Source organism: Pituophis catenifer, unplaced genomic scaffold (assembly GCF_029215685.1).
Source record: "Pituophis catenifer annectens isolate HBS135680 unplaced genomic scaffold, rPitCat1.0.hap2 SCAF_2, whole genome shotgun sequence".
Lineage (NCBI taxonomy): Eukaryota > Metazoa > Chordata > Lepidosauria > Squamata > Colubridae > Pituophis > Pituophis catenifer.
In genome coordinates this window covers 134,682,666-134,701,035 of record NW_027256882.1, presented here as the reverse complement: position 1 = coordinate 134,701,035, position 18,370 = coordinate 134,682,666, and the positions used below count along the sequence as shown (strand labels likewise).

Genomic DNA, 18,370 nt, shown 5'->3' with positions numbered 1-18,370 from the left:
ATTTAAGGCTTGTCAGAGCCTTTCAGGCTGGTCTGCCTGATTACAGGAGAACGACACCCTGCGTATAAGACGACCCCCGACTTTTGAGAAGATTTTCATGTGTTAAAAAGTCATCTTATAGGCCGGAAAATACGGTACCCCTTCTATCCTTTTAAATTATTATATTTACATATAATGATTACTGAATAACAAATTGTCAACACTGGCAGTACAGAATCTGTACAGTTACGTACATCTTGCTTAAATTGAGAAAAAGTTTTTCGGATCCCTTCAGTTAAGAATACCAAGGCTTCTCTTTCTGGATACCGGTGGGTGGTTTCCTCTAGGCACTGATCCACAGTTTTGGAAATAAGCGGGATGTCTGAAGGCCCATTCAGATAGCTTTTTTTTATTACAGGTATGGCAGGGCGAATATCAAGTGGTAGAGCACTGTAAAAGCAGCAAGAAAGAACAAGAAGTTATAAGCAGCAAAATCATTCACCCTGGTAAGAAAACAAAGATTTATTGCATGATATCAACAGAACTACTGCAAACTTACCAATAAAAATATGAGAAATTATATAAAGATATAAGGTTCCATTAATCATTTTCACTATGACCCTGTATCTGATTTTCTATTTGAAAATCATTTGTCTTCATCAGCAAGATAATTTGCAAATGGATATATTTCACAATTAAATGTCAATGAGCTGCTGGTTGTTCTGATTGACATTGGTGTGTTTGTTGTTGTTGTTCAGTCACTAAGTGGTGTCTAAGTTACTCTTTGTGATCCCATGAACCATTGTATGCCAGGGCCTCTTGTCCTCCTCTGTCCCCCTGAGTTTGCCTAAATTCATATTCATTGCATCAATGACATCATCTAACCATCATCATCCTCTGCTTCCCCTTCTCCTTTTCCCTTCCATCTATCTCAACATCTGGGTCTTTTCCAATAAGTCCTCTCTTCTCATGTGGCAACCAAAGTACTTGAGCTTCACCTTCGGTATCTGCCCTTCCAAAGAACAGTCTGGATTGATTTCCTTTAGGAATTTATTTAGTTATCAGCAATTCTAAGGTATTTCATTTCTTAATAAGTGATAAGATTTTGTTGCTTTTGTAAGAGCGCCAAAGGTCTATTTCCAGGGAAACAGGGACAGCAGGATGGCTAAAGGTTTTTCAAAGTGTGAGGCTCATTGTTCCAGAAAAAAGGGTAGGAAATTACACTGCTAAATTTTAGCGGCAAATGTTGGAGATGCTTTAGTTTAGGCAAAATGGGGTCATGGTCCCATTTGACTTATGGACCCTATGGACTCTCACTTGATGTATTCGAAGAACTTTATTTATTTGCAATCTCAAATATAAATCATAGTTCAGCCACAATATAGTCAGGTGAAAACCAGGGAGGCAAAATTTAAACCAATGTTAAGAAACCACAGTTATCCTACCCTAAAGACAACCGTATAAGGCAAACCTCCAGTTTATCTTTCTCAAAAACAACATCATGCATGGTTTCCATCTAATACCTTGTTTGTTTGTTTATTAAATTCTTGAACATACTGGCAACCCAAATTATTTGGAGGAAATAATGAATAATATACCAATATTGATAAATGAGAGCACTGGATCACTAGATTTTACTCAGTTTAGGTAAAGTTCTGGCAGTTAACATTGGTACTAGAATACTGTGATTCCCCAAGTCTTACTTTATCCTTAGCTTGTTATTTAAACAGCTTTATTCCAATCAGGAAAAATCAATCAAGGTTTTTCCTGTTACAATTGACACACAACTATGGGTATAAACTTTATCATATTTCCTTTTGGTAGAACAGTGCAGGTTGATGAGTCATTTCTAGATTCATATAAAACCACATGCCACTGAATTTTCATCAGCTAATTAGGATCCTCAAAATATTCTCCCACCAACGAGGACAATGTGTTTTCTTAGCGAGCCAGGAGAGCTTACCACAGTATCAGCAAGTCATGGTAGCAACACTAGAGAGAAAAGGTTCTTGAACACACCTACTATGTGTTCTTACATTGTTCACAAGCAAGACCGTTCAAGAGAGATAGCTTAAAACAGTGTTTCTCAACCTTGGGAATTTTAAAATCTATGACTTCAACTCCCAGAATACCTCAGCCAGAAAGGCTAGCTGAGGAATTCTGGGAAGTGAAGTATACACATCTTCCAAGGTTGATACACACTTGCTTAGAAGTTACCAGTGATGAATCCATTCTAATAGATGTTTGTGATGAGAAGAAATGTAGGAAACCACTGTGGGAAAGCAAATATGGAAAATTCCATCAATGAAACATGGCAATTTCATAATAAAACTCTTATTGGACTCTAGGTGCAGCAGGTGACAGCAATTGTTCTCAGGAAATGTGCTCAATTTGAATAAGCTAAAGGAGAATCTGTGAAGTAGCTAAAAGGAATTGATGTTTGCTGTAAGTATCAACAGCAAAGAAAGGTAAGGTTTTTACAAGTTATGTAAGTGAAAGCCTTTAATTATGGCATGCCTGCGTTTCCTAAAAGTACAGTACTGTCATTCAATACACTATTGTGACATAGGAATCTGTTATGTGGAATATCATAAACAACATTTCTTCTCTTCCTCTGTCTCATGTGACACAACAATTATCTCAGTCTCACGTTCTTTGTGTGTGGGATACTACACAAAGTATCGTTCAGAAAAGGGTCAAAGAACAGTACTAAACAAAATGCCCATTGCATATTCACTAAATACCAAAATTAGAGAATAGAGGTGGCAGAAGTGGGTAATAAAATATCCCAGAATCTGGAACTTATTTCAGTGCTATACATTACTGTTCAGGAATGTTTCATAATTGTTTGTTTTGTAATCATTTTACAGATTCAATCAGATACAAGCCCTTTCTTTCTTTCTTTCTTTCTTTCTTTCTTTCTTTCTTTCTTTCTTTCTTTCTTTCTTTCTTTAAGTCTTTTTGTCTAAATTTCCACAAGAATTCTGTTCTGAATTCATGGCCAAATGCAGAAGAAATGCCACATTCTAATAAGTAATTCTAGTAATTAAGTCAACATTACAAACAAGTGATGGCAATTGCAAATAGATATCTATCTTTCTTTCAAAATTTAATGTTAATTTTTTCACATATTTTTAGAAAAAGATGTTTAATAATATTTTATCCATAATTAAATAGAAAATTGAACACCCCCAATCTAATTTCATATATAATGAACAGAGCAAAGTAAAAAAACTAAGTGTCTACTTCTAGCGAGAAATTAGACATTGGTAAACAATGGAAATATGTAGACTATCACTTATGTGGACAGTTGACATAATTCTAAGACTAGTCTATACTAGTCTTTCTTAAAATTTGTTGTAGGACACAGCAAAATAATCCATCATTATTTGACAAGGAACGCTGGGATTTTATTGTTGCTATAAGAGATAAGAATTTTGGCAACATATTGTATAAAAAATTATGGACACTTTAAAATTATGTTTTTTCAGTAACCTATAAATTTTTGAAATGTACATAACAAATAAATAAAAATAAATAGAAATTTAAAAACAGATACTGTACATACATACATACATACATACATACATACATACTTTCCTTGTATTAATAGACATGGTGTATCTGCTACAGCTATGTTGCACAATCTTCTGGAGTGTCTGTACATCCCTCCTCTCCCACCCCGTTCAATTTTATATCTCAGAAAACAGAGAAGAAATTTAAGGAGAAAAGTATTTGTGTCTGTTTTTGTTTGAGTGGGATGCTTGTTAACTATTTATTTATTTAAAACATTTATATAGCCGTTCATTTAATACCAAACTGTGGGCGGCTCCCAAGACGGGACAACTAACAGTGTGTTGCAATCCCACAAAACATGATTGAACAAGAAGTTAAGATGGAACATGACACCCCAGCTGAATTGGGAAAGAATCCAGCGAGGAAAGGCAATGCTGCTCTTTCCAGTCGATTATGGCACAGCAAAGGAATATCTTAGCAAAGCATTTCTCAGAGACCTGGACTAGCTTGGGCTCAGAAGCCCAAAGAAAGTAATATAAAATTGTGCCTGGCTTATCTTGCTCTCTCCCTGATTATTAGTTTACATTTTTGGTTTGCAATGACTGAAAACAGTTCATGCAGTGAAAAAGATTGCTTCAACTCCACTTAAGGTTCAACAATACGATGGAAGATTTTATGTCCTTAAAACCTGGCACAAACAATAAATGTAATACAGAAACATAACTTTGGTACCATACAGTATATTATCCTTTTTGGTTAAAGGAGGCTGCTCAAGTTCTGTCTTTATGAAATTCACATCCTTTGAAAGAGTAATTAGTGGCTTAAGATGTAAAAAGGCTGAATACTACTTAAATAACCGAAATATACATCTAATAAGAAATTGCCTATCTACTGATCAATTAATTATGGTCAAAAATTAAAGAAATGAATAAAATGTTAAGGAGCATTGTTTATTTTACTTGGTTGCTGGGATCACCTATAAGCAATGATCTAATCTTATCGAAATCTTACTAATCAGACATGCATAAGTTTAGATGACATATCCAGGCAGATCCTCATTTAGTAATTCCCACCTCTCTTTTCTCCGTATGAAATCCCAAATCTCCCCCTAGTGGCAGTCTAGTCTACTGCATTTGTACTTAAGGGAATGAATCTGCCTCAAGGTCGATGAGGGGAGGAAATTAACCCTGGAGCTTTCTAGATTCTGCTTAAAAATAGCATGCTTGTTTCTTTTGGCTAGACGTAATAAGTAATATTTTGAATACTTGACTTTTAGGTGGTGGTAATAAATGTATCTACTTATTGGGGCAAAGTGCCACTATAAACTTTAGGAATTTAGCTGAATTCTTTAGTCTAAGTAAAACTTTCAGAAACATCTTCCATAGCATAAAAACTTTCTATGAAGGATTTATGAAGTTTGTAAATTCTATTTTGTGGTGCCTATAATATTAGAAGAATTAGGTATTCCTAACTCAGTTCCAAGCTGCACTGTTGAAAATATATGCAGTTAGCTTTCAGATGGGTAGTCCTCAACTTACAACCAAAATTGAGATCAGAATTTCCTTTCCTAAGCAAGAGGCTTGCTTAGCGAGCCATGCGCAATTTTATGGCATTTTTTGTGCTACAGTTGTTAAGCAAAATCACTGCAGTTGTTGAGTGAATTATGCAATTGTTATGCAAATGCAGCTTCCCCCACTGACTGCTTGTCAGCTAGGAAGGTCACAAATGGTAACCACATGGCCCTGGAATACTGCAACCATTGTAATTACATGCCAATTGCCAAGAGCCCAAATTTTGATTAGATAATGGTGGGGATACTGCAATAGTAACAAGCGCAAGGACTGGTTGTAAGTCACTTTTTTTTTTTAATGCTGTTGTAACTTCAAACAGTAAATGAATGGTTGAGAGTTGAGGACCACCTGTGAAAAGAAAGACTGGAAACATTTATTTACAAAGTTTGAAATGTCTATTGTGCCTGAAACTTCAAAAAGCCATTTCAATTATTGCTTCTTCTCTCATCCACTAGCTGGTATGTATAATTTTGTCTCCTGCTCTATTAGAAATTGATTCTGTTCTATTTGGTCCACCCCATGGCATTTTTGAATCTATCTGAATATAGACATTTGTTGTCAAATACAATAGGTTCACCTGCTTTCTTACCTCAGGGCAAACTCACCAAACAACAAACTCATAAAATAAATTGATGAGTTGTCTTACCCCACTGGAGGGACATACCTTGGCTTCTTTCCATTTCATAGAACCAGCTCTTCCTGCTGAAGCTTAAGATAACTTAAAGTGCCAACTAAGCCATTTTAAAAGGTTGCAAAATGTAAAAAGACATTTAGTATCCCGTCAATATTAGGCCCAAAGCAGATACTGGAAAGTTGATATTCACTTTTTCCCCCAGTTTGGGACCTTGATTGCAAGAAGCAACTAGGAACTGGCAGTACTTTGACTTGGCACAGAAACCGAATTTTTAAACTGAGGAGACCCAAGGAAAGTTGCATATAGGAGATGATGAAAACATGGATGAAAAAGGAAACTGTTCGTTCTAAAGAAATGTGCATTTCACTAAATGTTCTCCTATTATTCTTAATTTCTCAAATGTATGGAAATCAACAGGTATTCTCAAGAGAATTAAACTCTTTGGAAATGGGACAGCAACTTGTAGCAGAACTACCTGAGTTTGACTTTGATAAAACATTACATAACCTTTGTAGTAGGTTTTTGTTACTCATATATTACTTCACTATTATGTATTACTTCCAGCCATGGTGCAGTGGTTAGAATGCAGTATTGCAGGCTAACTCTGCCATCTCTCAGTACTTCGATTCTAACCAGCTCAAGGTTGACTCAGACTTCCATCCTTCTGAGGTCGGTAAAATGAGGGCCTAGATTGTTGGGGGCAATATGCTGACTCTATAAACTGCTTAGAGAGGGCTGTAAAGCATTATGAAGTCTAAATGCTATTGCTATTTGTTTTTCCACAATACTAAAATATTTTTACGGCTTTTTTGAAGGAATATATTAGAATATATTTTTTTTAATTTGATTTATATGCCGCCCTTCTCTGGAGACTCAGGGCGGCTTACAATGCGTTAAGCAATAAGCAAACCACTGTATATGTTAAAAATTGTTATATCACTAAACTCACATAATAGAATTGTCAGGATTCCAAGTAACATACCCATAGCAAATAAAACTCAGAGGCAGGTAGTTTCCTCAAAGAATAGGTTTATTGGATAAGCCATATTGGCATGGGCTGGTGAAAACCAATTCTAAACATTCCTGCGGTTTTCACCTAATTAAAAGTAAATATTTTTCACTTTCTCAAAACAATCAGTCACATGGTCCAATCAGGATACAGTCCAGTTGCTAGGTGACCTCAGTCCCCTCCTTCCAAGCACCAGCTGAAACATCCTTGGTTCCCAAGAGAAAGTGTTTTTTTTTTTGGCTACAAATCCCAGTTATCTCTTCTCTCCCCTTAGCTCCAGTTGTGGCAGCCCTGAAGCCTCAAAATGGCCTCAGTCAGGTCAGCTTCAGGGTTGACAGGAATATATATCATTGTAAATCCCATTAGCTACCTACCAGTCAAACTATGTTTGGATGAATTGTCCATCAGCAGCAGCAGCAAAAGAAGTGCTTCCAAATTCTATTTAACAGATTGGGATTGAGAATCATAATAGGAAGATAATCCCTTTATTTATTTGTGGGGGCAAGATGACTCAGCAGTTAAAGAAGGTGAGTTTGTCAGTTGGAAAGCCGACTGCCTGGGTTCAAGACCTGAGCACTGCGCCTCAGGATGAGCTCCTGTTACTTGCCCCAGCTCCTGCCCACCTACCTGTAGCAGTTTGAAAGCATGCAAATGCGAGTAGCTAAATAAGTACCACTTTGATGGGAAGATAATAGCCTCAACATAGAGTCATGCTGGTCACGTGACCATGGAAAGGATCTTCAGAAAACACTTGCTTCCTTGGCTAAGAAATGGAGATAAGCACCATCCAGTAAAGTCAGAAATGACTGGACAGGGGAATCATTGCCTTCACCTTTACCTACAGTACTTATTTGTAAATTTTATTGGCTGCCCATCTTGCCACACAATAACTCTTTGTAATTATAGAACCTTCCTTGAAGGTTCTTTTTGAGTAATCCAAATGTAATCTTCAAATATTTCATTAGACTTAGCATGATACCTATGCACCATTTTCTTCACAGAGGCAAATACTAAAGTTGCATTTTTTCCTTGACAGTTTTCTATTTCTGAACAAGTATGTTTATGTAACCCCTATAATTTGGTTACTGTACTTTTGTGGTGGTTCAAATTGTGATGAAGTGGAAGTGGATTAAGTACATTAATTAGATTATAAAGCTGTGATTTCCAAAATATGCATTGTGACAACCCAGAGCAGCAAATTTAGAGGGGTGCCAGGTTATAACACAGTGAAACCTGGCATCAATCAGATACCACATGAACTGCAACTTAGGGGTGCTGTAAAAAAATTACTCAGGGGACCATGAGTTCAGAAAATTTAGGAATCTCTGATACAAATAATACTTTAGCTATCTTGGCTGATCTTGACTTCATCTTGACACCTGACAATAAGCATCCTGCACTGACTTCATAAAATGTCCTCGGCTGTTTGGGCCAGAAGTCAAGTGGCTTTTTACCAGCGGTATTTTAACCTGAAGCACAAACTCAACAAAAGCAATTATCTTGCATTCTACAGCAACAGGATTTTGTCACTTCACGACACTGTAATTTCAAATAGCACTTTGAGAAATCAGCAGCAACCTGTTCCTAAAATGTTTAGCATGTACAAGAAGGCAGAATTCAAGGGCATGAAGAATTTGCTGTTTCAAGTTGCCTGCCTGCAACTATAAAAAATTGGCTGGTTGCTAATACTCATGGGATTTTTAAAGCAACATCCATTACTCGGACCACAGAAATAAAATAGGTAAAAGTATAAAAAAGCGGAGAGGGGGAGCTGGGAGAGAGAGAGAGAAAGAAAGAGGGAGAAAGAGAGAGAAGAGATTTGCAGTCATGGAAAGACTGCAAAATACATTCTTACACAGACTTTTCTATCTACTTTTCAGCTTATTTCTCCATTTTATTTTATTTTTTTATGTTCTCTCTTCACTGTTAAATTTAGAACCACTAGCCTTTTAATATTATAATCCATAATATATTAGGAATCCAATTTTAGATAGTTCTAACCACTACGTGTTGTGGGATGTGGATAAAAGGGAGACAAACTTTTTGTTATACCATAGGCAAGAATGAACAGGGAAGTTACATATCTCGGGGACTCAATTACAAAAACCAGTTAAATATGATTAAATATGAGTCAGCCCAGTTAGGTGGCAGCACTTAGCTACAGTTGGCTGGTTAAAAAAGTTTAAGTAGAATTGCAGTCCTTGAAAGGAAGACCAACAGGGCACCCCAAAATTGCACACTAGATTGGGACACTGGGGGGGAAAATCCCAGAAGAGATGATAAAGGACTTTTGTACTGCTGCCAAGAGAACTGCCTGGATGTCTCATTGAAGTCACCAGCACCTGAGGACAACTAGAAGAGTACTATGACCGACTGATACAGGGCTATAAAAGGGGCAAAGGGAATTCTCTGTAATCCTGGATAAAGGGTGATGCACTGAGTTCAAACTCCTGTATTTTATTTACTGTTCTTTCTGAACACCAGGCATTTCCTAAGCTGTCACTGAATTAAATACCGGTAACTTCTTGGCAGCTGCCAGAGATTGCCAATGCTGTCCAAATAGGTCAGGACATTTCTTCCTTTTCCTGAATAGACATCCCCTCAACACCCCCGTTTGCTTCCTGCTCCTTGAGGCTGTTTCACCCAACTTTTCTGGCAATTCCATCCCATTAAGCTACTTATCTGGCCATTTTCTTACATCTATTCAGGTGCCCCTCCTGCCCAAATATACCGCTCAAAACATTCCAATGATACTTTCCTCAAATCTCTCTCTCTCCCCCCCCCACCTCCATCTCTTTTTGCCCTCTTTCTACCTGCCCCCGTTCTCTGTCTCTGCCCCTCAACTTCGGACTTCCAAAGAGTTCATGGCCCGGCGGACCCCTCTTCCCCCTCGCCCTGTACCTGAGTTGCTGCACGCCCCGGTGGCTGCTTCGAGTCACCCCCAGGGTGGTCAAGAGCTCCCGAGCGACTCTTCTGAGCGAGGCGGTGGCGGTAGCCATGCGGTTCCCCTTCGCACTACAGATGCAAGAGCAGCAGGAGCAGCAGCGACTTCGGACGCTCGCGGAAGGGAAAAGAGGCTGGAGCTGCAGCTGGAGCGCCGAGATAGAGCCGGAGGCGAGGCGGGCGAAGGGGCGGCGCTAAGTTGCGCTTTCGCTCCCCGAACTGGGGCGCTTGCTTGGGCCAAGTTCTTGGTTGGCTCTGTCGCGTCAGCGAGAAAAGTGAAAGTGGGCGGCGATTTCCTTCCTTGGGACCAGCCACTCCGTCTCCCGGACAAGGCAGTGCTGCGGAGGAGGGGGGGGGGAGGGGCCGTTGACCGGGCCGACTGGGTTCTGCTAGGACGGTGGATAAGCCCCGCTTTAGAACCCGGGACAGGTTGCTTCCTAAAGGCGGGGGTGTCCTCCCGCGCTGAGCGCCCGCTTGCTCTCGCAGGCTCTGGAAAAATGGAAGAGGGAAAAGAAACTCCACTGAGAAGAAGAACCTGCACCAAACCCAAAGGAAGCCACGCGTGTTGGTTTTTGTTTTTAAACCTTGCAAGAAAGAAGGCGCTTCTCCCCCCACTTCGAGGCCCGGAACCGGCTGGAGAAGCAGCTGGTCTTCCCGCGATGATGGGACCGCGTTTTCCATCGCTCCATCTGGAGGGCCCAAAGCAGAGGTGCAGGTTCTGACCAGTTCTAGAGAACCGGTAGCGGAAATTTTGAGTAGTTCGGAGAACTGGAAAATAGCGCCTCTGACTGGCCCCGCCCCCATCGTTTCTCTGCCTCCCGAATCCCAGCTGATCATGAGGAAATGGGGATTTTGCAGTAACCTTCCCCTGGAGTGGGGAGGGAATGGAGATTTTACAGTATCCTTCCCTTGGAATGGGGTGGGAATGAAGATTTTACAGTATCCTTCCCCTGCCATACCCAGCAATCCATGCCACGCCCACCAAGCCACGCCCACAGAACTGTTAGTAAAAAATTTTGAAACTCACCACTGGTCCAAAGAGGTTGTCCCAGACTTTCTTTCTAACAGATGGAATGGCCGGGTCCTTCTTGAAGGGGGACTCCAAACGCTCCTGTCGCTGCTTCTCTTGAACAGCGATCATCCGAGGCGCTTGGCTTGCCTAATACTGTAGTAGACTCCTTAGAGCAGAGGTCTTCAAACTTGCAGCTTTAAGCCTTGTGGACTTCAACTGGCTGGAGAATTCTGGGAGTTAAAGTCTACAAGGCTTAAAGCTGCCAAGTTTGGTGACCCCTGCCTTAGAGGAAGGTGACTCGTCCATCTCTAAAAGGGTGCCTTTGTTTGTATACACCTCCGAATAGGCCTATAGGGGCAGAAGGCACTCTTCCCAAATTACCTCACAGAAAAGAGAAGATGCTCTAATACAGTCTATACTTCTGAGAGGCTGTGTGCTGCTTTGTGAAGAACATATGCATAATTTCTTACAAGTTGTTTCCTCAAGATACTTTGTGAACTGTTACAAAATGTCATTGTAATGAGCAACAGCATCACTCACAATTAACCCTTCACGTTGATAGGATCTGTGTCTTTACTATAGGTGTGCATTTCTTAAATGTTTTAGTATCCTGGCAACCAAGAAAAAGAAGTGGTGCCTTCTAATTTGTTTGGAAGGGCATGACTCCTCTCATTACAAAGCAGTATTTCTTGATAGAATGTGAAGGACACATCCTTCACATTCTATACAATTGAATCGAAAACCCCATATTGCATTAATATTGCACTATACAGTAGAATTCAGTATAGTTACTGCCCTGGGATAGAAGCTGTTTTTCAGCCTATTTGTCTTTGTTTTTATTATCCTGTACCATCTGCCAGATGGTAATAGTTCCAAAAAAGGGTGCCCAGGATGAGATGGATCTTTAAGAATGTTTTGAACTTTCTTAAGGCAGCGGGAGCTATAAAGCTCTTCCAAAGAGGGGAGTGGGCAACCAGTGATCCTCTGGGCAATGACATTAACCCTCTGGAGCTCTGTCCTGTCTGCCACTATGCAATTGGCAAATCATACACAGGTGCAGTAAGTTAAAATACTCTCTATGGTGCAGCAGTAGAAGGTCACCAGCAGTTTTTCATTCAGTTGTTGTTTCCTGAGAAGTCTCAGGTAGTATAATCTCCTGTTGGGCCCTTTTGACCAGTGCTGCAATGTGAGTGCCCCAGGTCAGGTCCTCTTTTATGATAACACCCAGAAACTTAAAACTGGCCACTTGCTCCACTCGGTCTCCATTGATAAGCAAGGGCTGGATGTCTGATCTATTCCTTCTATAGTCCACTATAAACTCCTTGGTCTTATTGGTGTTAAGGACCAAGTCATTGTCTCCACACCACGAAAGCAACCGGTCCCCCTCATCTCGATAGGCAGACTCATCCCCCCCCCCCCCCGGAGATGAGTCCACCACTGTTGTATCATCTGCAAATGTAGTAATAGTATTACTAGCATGCGTGGGAATGCAGTCATGCACATAAAGAGTATAGCGTAAGGGAATCAACACGCAACCCTGTGGTGTACCAGTGTTAAGAATAAGGGCTGAAGGGATATGATTACCTAATTTGACCCACTGAGACGGCCAGACAGGAAATCCATAATCTAAAGGCAGATTGAATAAGAAAGTCCAAGATCCATAACTTTAGACACTAGTCTACGTGGAAGTATTGTGTTAAATGCAGAGTTAAAATCTACAAAAAGCATCCTCACATAGCCCTCGCTGTTCCAGATGAGTCAGAGCAGTGTGAAGGGTGATGGCTTTGGCATCCTCTGTAGATCTATTTCTTCTGTATGCAAACTGGTGTTTATCAAATGTATGCGGAAGACCAGAAATGATGTGCTGTCAGACCAATTTCTCAAAGCACTTCATGATGATAGGAGTGAGTGCCACTGGTCTGTAATTGTTGAGGTTATTGATAGGGAACTTCTTTGGAACAATGATGGAAGCCTTCAAACAAGATGGAATAGTGGACTGGGATAAAGACCGATTGAAGATTTTGGTAAAGACTCCAGCCAAGTGATCAGCACAGTCTTTAAGCACTCGGCCAGAGATACTATCAGGACCAGCAGCCTTTCTAGAGTCCACAGCCTTTAGAATGCTCCTCACCTCCTGTTCCTCCACAATGAGGTGGGGGCTACAATAGGCTGGTGGCTGTATTTTAGCTGTCTCTGATGTCTCCACTTCAAAGCAAGCAAAGAAATGATTCATCTCCTCTGCCAAAGAAGCATGCTCCTCAGCAGGGATGACACTGGTCAGCTGATGGTTGGTAATTTGTTGAATCCCTTGCCATACCTGCCTCATGTTATTACTATAAAAATTATCCTGAATCTTCCTCTTATAATCAGTCTTGGCCTTCTGAATACCTTTCTTCAGACTAGCTCTGGCAACACTGTATCTTGCCCCATCACCAGACCTAAAGGCAGTGATAAAATCCAAATTTTTTTACTACCAGTTCTGTGGGCGTGGTGTGGTGTGGCTTGGTGGGCGTGGCTTGGTGAGCATGGCAGGGGAAGGATACTGCAAAATCCTCATACCCTCCCGACTCCAGGGGAAGGATACTGCAAAATCTCCATTCCCACCCCACTCTGGGGCCAGCCAGAGGTGGTATTTGCCAGTTTTTTTTTTTTTTTTAATTTGATTTATATGCCGCCCTTCTCCGGAGACTCAGGGCGGCTTACAATGCTTTAAGCAATAGCCTTCATTCTTTTGTATATTTTATACAAAGTCAGCTTATTGCCCCCACAATCTGGGTCCTCATTTCACCTACCTTAGAAAGGATGGAAGGCTGAGTCAACCTTGAGCCTTGGAGAGATTCGAACCAGCAGAAATTGCAGGCAGCTGTGTTAATAACAGGGTGCACTAAACCACTGTACTATCAAAATTTCCGCTATCGGTTCTTCAGAACCTGTCAGAACCTGTTGGATTTCACCCGTGCCTAAAGGCCATGGTACTGTCATGCAAGAGGCACTGGGCTTCCTTGGTCATCCAGGGCTTCTGATTGGGATAGATCCTAATACGTTTATCCACAGTGATAGTATCTGTGCAGTGTTTGATATAGCACAGAACAGTTGCAGTGTGCTCCTCTAGGTCAGGGTGGTAAGAAATGTCCCAATTTGTGTTCTCAAAACAATCCTGAAGTTGTTGCGAAGCATCTTCTGGCCAAGATTTCACTGTCTTTATTATAGGCAGAGCCCGTCTCCTAAGAGGGATGTATGCTGGTGCTAAAAGCAGTGACATATGGTCTGATTGTCCCAAATGTGGGAATTGAATAACCTTATAGCCATGTTTAATGTTGGTATATACTTTGTCCAATATGTTTGCTGCTGTAGTAGCACACTTAACATGCCGATAGAATTTAGGGAGCAGTGCTTTTAAATCAGCCTGATTAAAGTCCCCTGCTATAATATGCACAACATCAGGATACTTATTCTGCTGATTACTAACAATGTTGTACAAGAATCCCAAAGCTATGGTAGTATTGGCATCAGGTGGGATATAGACTGCAGTAATCAAAACCAGTAATCAAATTGCCATAAAGGAATAATACATGTAGGATTCTTTTAGTTGTGTTTGTTGTTAAAATGCCCAATTTCCTTATATTTCAATGAAATAATAAAGCTGAGCTAACAATCAGATGCACAAATAGTCCTTGACTTACAACCACAATTGAGACTACTATTTCTGTTGTTAAATAAGACAGTTATTAAGTGAGTTGCACCCAGTTTTACAAACCTTTTTTTACCATAGTTAAGGAAATAATTGTGGTTATTATGTGAATCGGGCAGTCATTAAGTGAATCTAGCTTCCCACATTGACTTTGCTTACCAGAAGATGGTTAGGAAGGTCACAAATGGTGATCACATGATGCTGGGATGCTACCATCAACATAGATACATTCCAGTTGCCAAGTGTCCAAATTTTGATCATGTGACTGTGGTAAGGTGACCAGATTTTAACATTGGTAAAGAGGGACATTGTGGGCGTGGCTTATTTTGTGGGCATGGCTAGCTGGTCATGTGACCGGGTGGGCGTGGCTAGCTGGTCATGTGACTGGGTGGGCGTGGCTAGCTGGTCATGTGACCGGGTGGCCATGGCTATGCGTATAGGGACTACTCAGAGGGCTGAAAAGTCATTTCTGACAGGTCCTCACACTTTTGATTGGTCCTCACACTTATGACCATCCTCACATTTATGCCCGTGCAGTATTCTTAACAACCATGTCACTCATTTCACAACTGCTTCTCTTCACCATGGTGACAAGATAGGGCAAAAACGTAAAATGTGAGGACAGTCGTAAGTTCGAGGACTGGTCAAAAGTGTGAGGACCAGTCAAAAATAACTTTTTCAGCCCTCTGAGTAGTCCATATGCACAAAAGGACTAACCAGAGGGCTGAAAAAAGTCATTTCTGACAGGTCCTCGCACTTTTGACTGGTCCTCACACTTATGACCATCCTCATATTTATGCCCATGCAGCATTCTTAACAACCATGTCACTCATTTCACAACTGCTTCTCTTCACCATGATGATAAGATAGGGCAAAAATGTAAAATGTGAGGACAGTCGTAAGTTCGAGGACTGGTCAAAAGTGTGAGGACCAGTCAAAAATAACTTTTTCAGCCCTCTGAGTAGTCCATATGCACAAAAGGACTAACCAGAGGGCTGAAAAAAGTCATTTCTGACAGGTCCTCGCACTTTTGACTGGTCCTCACACTTATGACCATCCTCATATTTATGCCCATGCAGCATTCTTACCAACCATGTCACTCATTTCACAACTGCTTCTCTTCACCATGATGATAAGATAGGGCAAAAATGTAAAATGTGAGGACAGTCGTAAGTTCGAGGACTGGTCAAAAGTGTGAGGACCAGTCAAAAATAACTTTTTCAGCCCTCTGAGTAGTCCATATGCACAAAAGGACTAACCAGAGGGCTGAAAAAAGTCATTTCTGACAGGTCCTCGCACTTTTGACTGGTCCTCACACTTATGACCATCCTCATATTTATGCCCATGCAGCATTCTTACCAACCATGTCACTCATTTCACAACTGCTTCTCTTCACCATGATGATAAGATAGGGCAAAAATGTAAAATGTGAGGACAGTCGTAAGTTCGAGGACTGGTCAAAAGTGTGAGGACCAGTCAAAAATAACTTTTTCAGCCCTCTGAGTAGTCCATATGCACAAAAGGACTAACCAGAGGGCTGAAAAAAGTCATTTCTGACAGGTCCTCGCACTTTTGACTGGTCCTCACACTTATGACCATCCTCACATTTATGCCCGTGCAGCATTCTTAACAACCATGTCACTCATTTCACAACTGCTTCTCTTCACCATGATGACAAGATAGGGCAAAAATGTAAAATGTGAGGACAGTCATAAGTTCGAGGACTGGTCAAAAGTGTGAGGACCAGTCAAAAATAACTTTTTCAGCCCTCTGAGTAGTCCATATGCATTAAAGGATACAGCAATAGAGAGGGATGAAGGAATGGAAATTAGAGTAGGAGTGAGGGTAAGAGAGGGAGGAAGAGAGGAGGAGAAGGAGAAAGGAAGAGGAAGTAGGGAGGAGAAAAAGAGGGTGGGGGGAAGAGAAAGTAAGAAGGAAAGAAAAGAGAGTGGTGGTAGGTTTGAGGAGAAAGATTGCTGTACAATAAAAAAGATGAAAGGGAAGAAAGCCAACCCCAAGCAAATATAAAGATATTAAGATTAAGAATGAATTGTTAAACTTTAAAGAATAAAAGAGAACAAATATGAATAAATAGCAATAATTAGAATTTAGAAACACACATACAAACATGCAATGTATTTTCTTTGAACAGAATATTTGGCTGGTTCACAAATTTAAACAGCGTTTAGTCATTTCAATTAAATTTACAATTTCTATATTTCCTTTTTGCCATATTTATTCCTCATCTATTTTTTTAAAAAAACAATATTACCCTTCATCCTCATCTCTAATCTTAATCAAATTCAATTTTTCCCTTCTATTCTATATTATACCCCTTCCCATTGTCATCTATTTTTATATCCATCCTCACATTGGTTAATTATGTAATTATGTAATACAGTTGTTTAATACAAATTCAACATTTTAATATAAATCAATTAGTTATATAACTATATTTTTTTGTATATTAATCAATATGAACATGAATATTCCAATTATTTCCATGCAATCCAATTTCTTACAAATCAATTAATTATATTTACCAATAATAATAAACCAAATAATTTCCCCCATATATTCCTCCAAACCACAACTTAACCATTTCTGCTTTCAACACAATATACAATTATTAATAGTATCTCAATTATTACAATTCCCTAGTTAAATAGAGCTTTTTTTCTTTTGTGTTTTAAAATCCAAAATTTCCCATTGTTTGCAGTTTTGTACCTACCTTTTTTGGTGAGGAAAAAGAAAAAGAAAGAAATCTCTCTCTGCCTCATTTTGTCACGTTGCAGGTTTAGTTTCGCTTTCGCCTTTGTTTTCAGTATAGCTAGGGGGGGGGGGAATCTGCTCCAGGAACTTTTTGCAGCTTTTCGCAGCTAATTAACCTAGCGGAAGCTGTTAACAGGGGCTGTTTTTCTATTTTTGCAGGCATGGGTCTATTCATTTTTTTTTTTAACACTGATCAGCTGTAGGTCGGCCCTTTGAAGCCCCGCGGCAAGAGTTTAAAGAGTTTTTTTCCCCTCTAGCCATCAGCGGGGATTCAGGAGGCAGAATGAAAAATCGGGACTTTTTTAAAACGCCGCGGGACGCGGGACAAATTGCTCAAAAGCGGGACTGTCCCGCCAAAAGCGGGACGTCTGGTCACCTTAGACTGTGGGGATGTATTGATTGTAAGTGAGCGGATTGGTTTTAACTCACATTTTTCAGTGCCATTGTAACTTTGAATGGTCACTAAACAAATGGTTGCAAGTCAAGGACTACCTGTAATTTTATCTTCAGGAGAGAAACTGAGAGTATCAGAAAACTTCTGACTTTGTTGAACAAAGAACACATACATAAATGGTCCTAATTATAGAAATGATCACACTTCATCCTCACAATATGGGCTAAAGAAAAGAACAGCTGAAATTGTGGTTCAGAAGGAACCAAATGGGAGAGAAGGACTAGTGTTGGGAATGGGTGGGGAGGGGAGGGTGAATTGGTGGTAGCTGGGGAGAAAAAAGAACACCAAGACTTAGCCTCAATTTGGGACATATTTTTAACTATTCCTTGCAAAGGAAGGGATGGTAGAATATGGGTTGTCCCTGACTTATGACTGGTCATTTAGTGACTGTTCAAAATTCAACAGACCTTCTCAAAAGGTACTTACAACTGACAGCCTGCCCCTCCCCACAGTCACATGATCACATTTTAGGCACTCAGCTACCAGCCAGTCATGTGATCACTATTTACAATGCCCACAGCAAACAATGGGTTCAGTTTACAACCATGGCATTTTTACGTGGCGTTTGCTTTATGACTATGGCTTTACTGTGGCAGTCACTTTATTACTGCCATGAGCCACTTTACAACTGTCATGACTTACAACCATAATTTCCAAGCTCAGTTATGATTGTAAGTCCAGGACTATTTGTAATTATTTCAAAAAAGCCTTTGTTTGGATCCAAATATTACTTTTTGGTTACAAATCACACATTTTGTTTTTCTACATTGGTATTCATTGGTGATATCA

The 18,370-nt window shown here is 40.1% G+C and overlaps 1 protein-coding gene across 1 annotated transcript in view; it reads right to left on the bottom strand.

The window, feature by feature from the left end:
• ACSF2 (acyl-CoA synthetase family member 2) overlaps positions 1 to 9,796 on the bottom strand; it is a 61,281-nt gene extending 51,485 nt beyond the window's left edge. Inside the window, exons 1-2 of the mRNA XM_070937589.1 lie at positions 9,611 to 9,796; positions 234 to 429 (exon numbers count right to left, since the gene is read on the bottom strand). Coding sequence (XP_070793690.1) covers positions 234 to 429; positions 9,611 to 9,708 — 294 coding nt within the window. The 5' untranslated portion in view covers positions 9,709 to 9,796. The remainder of the gene's footprint in view (positions 1 to 233; positions 430 to 9,610) is intronic.
• Positions 9,797 to 18,370: the final 8,574 nt, after the last annotated feature.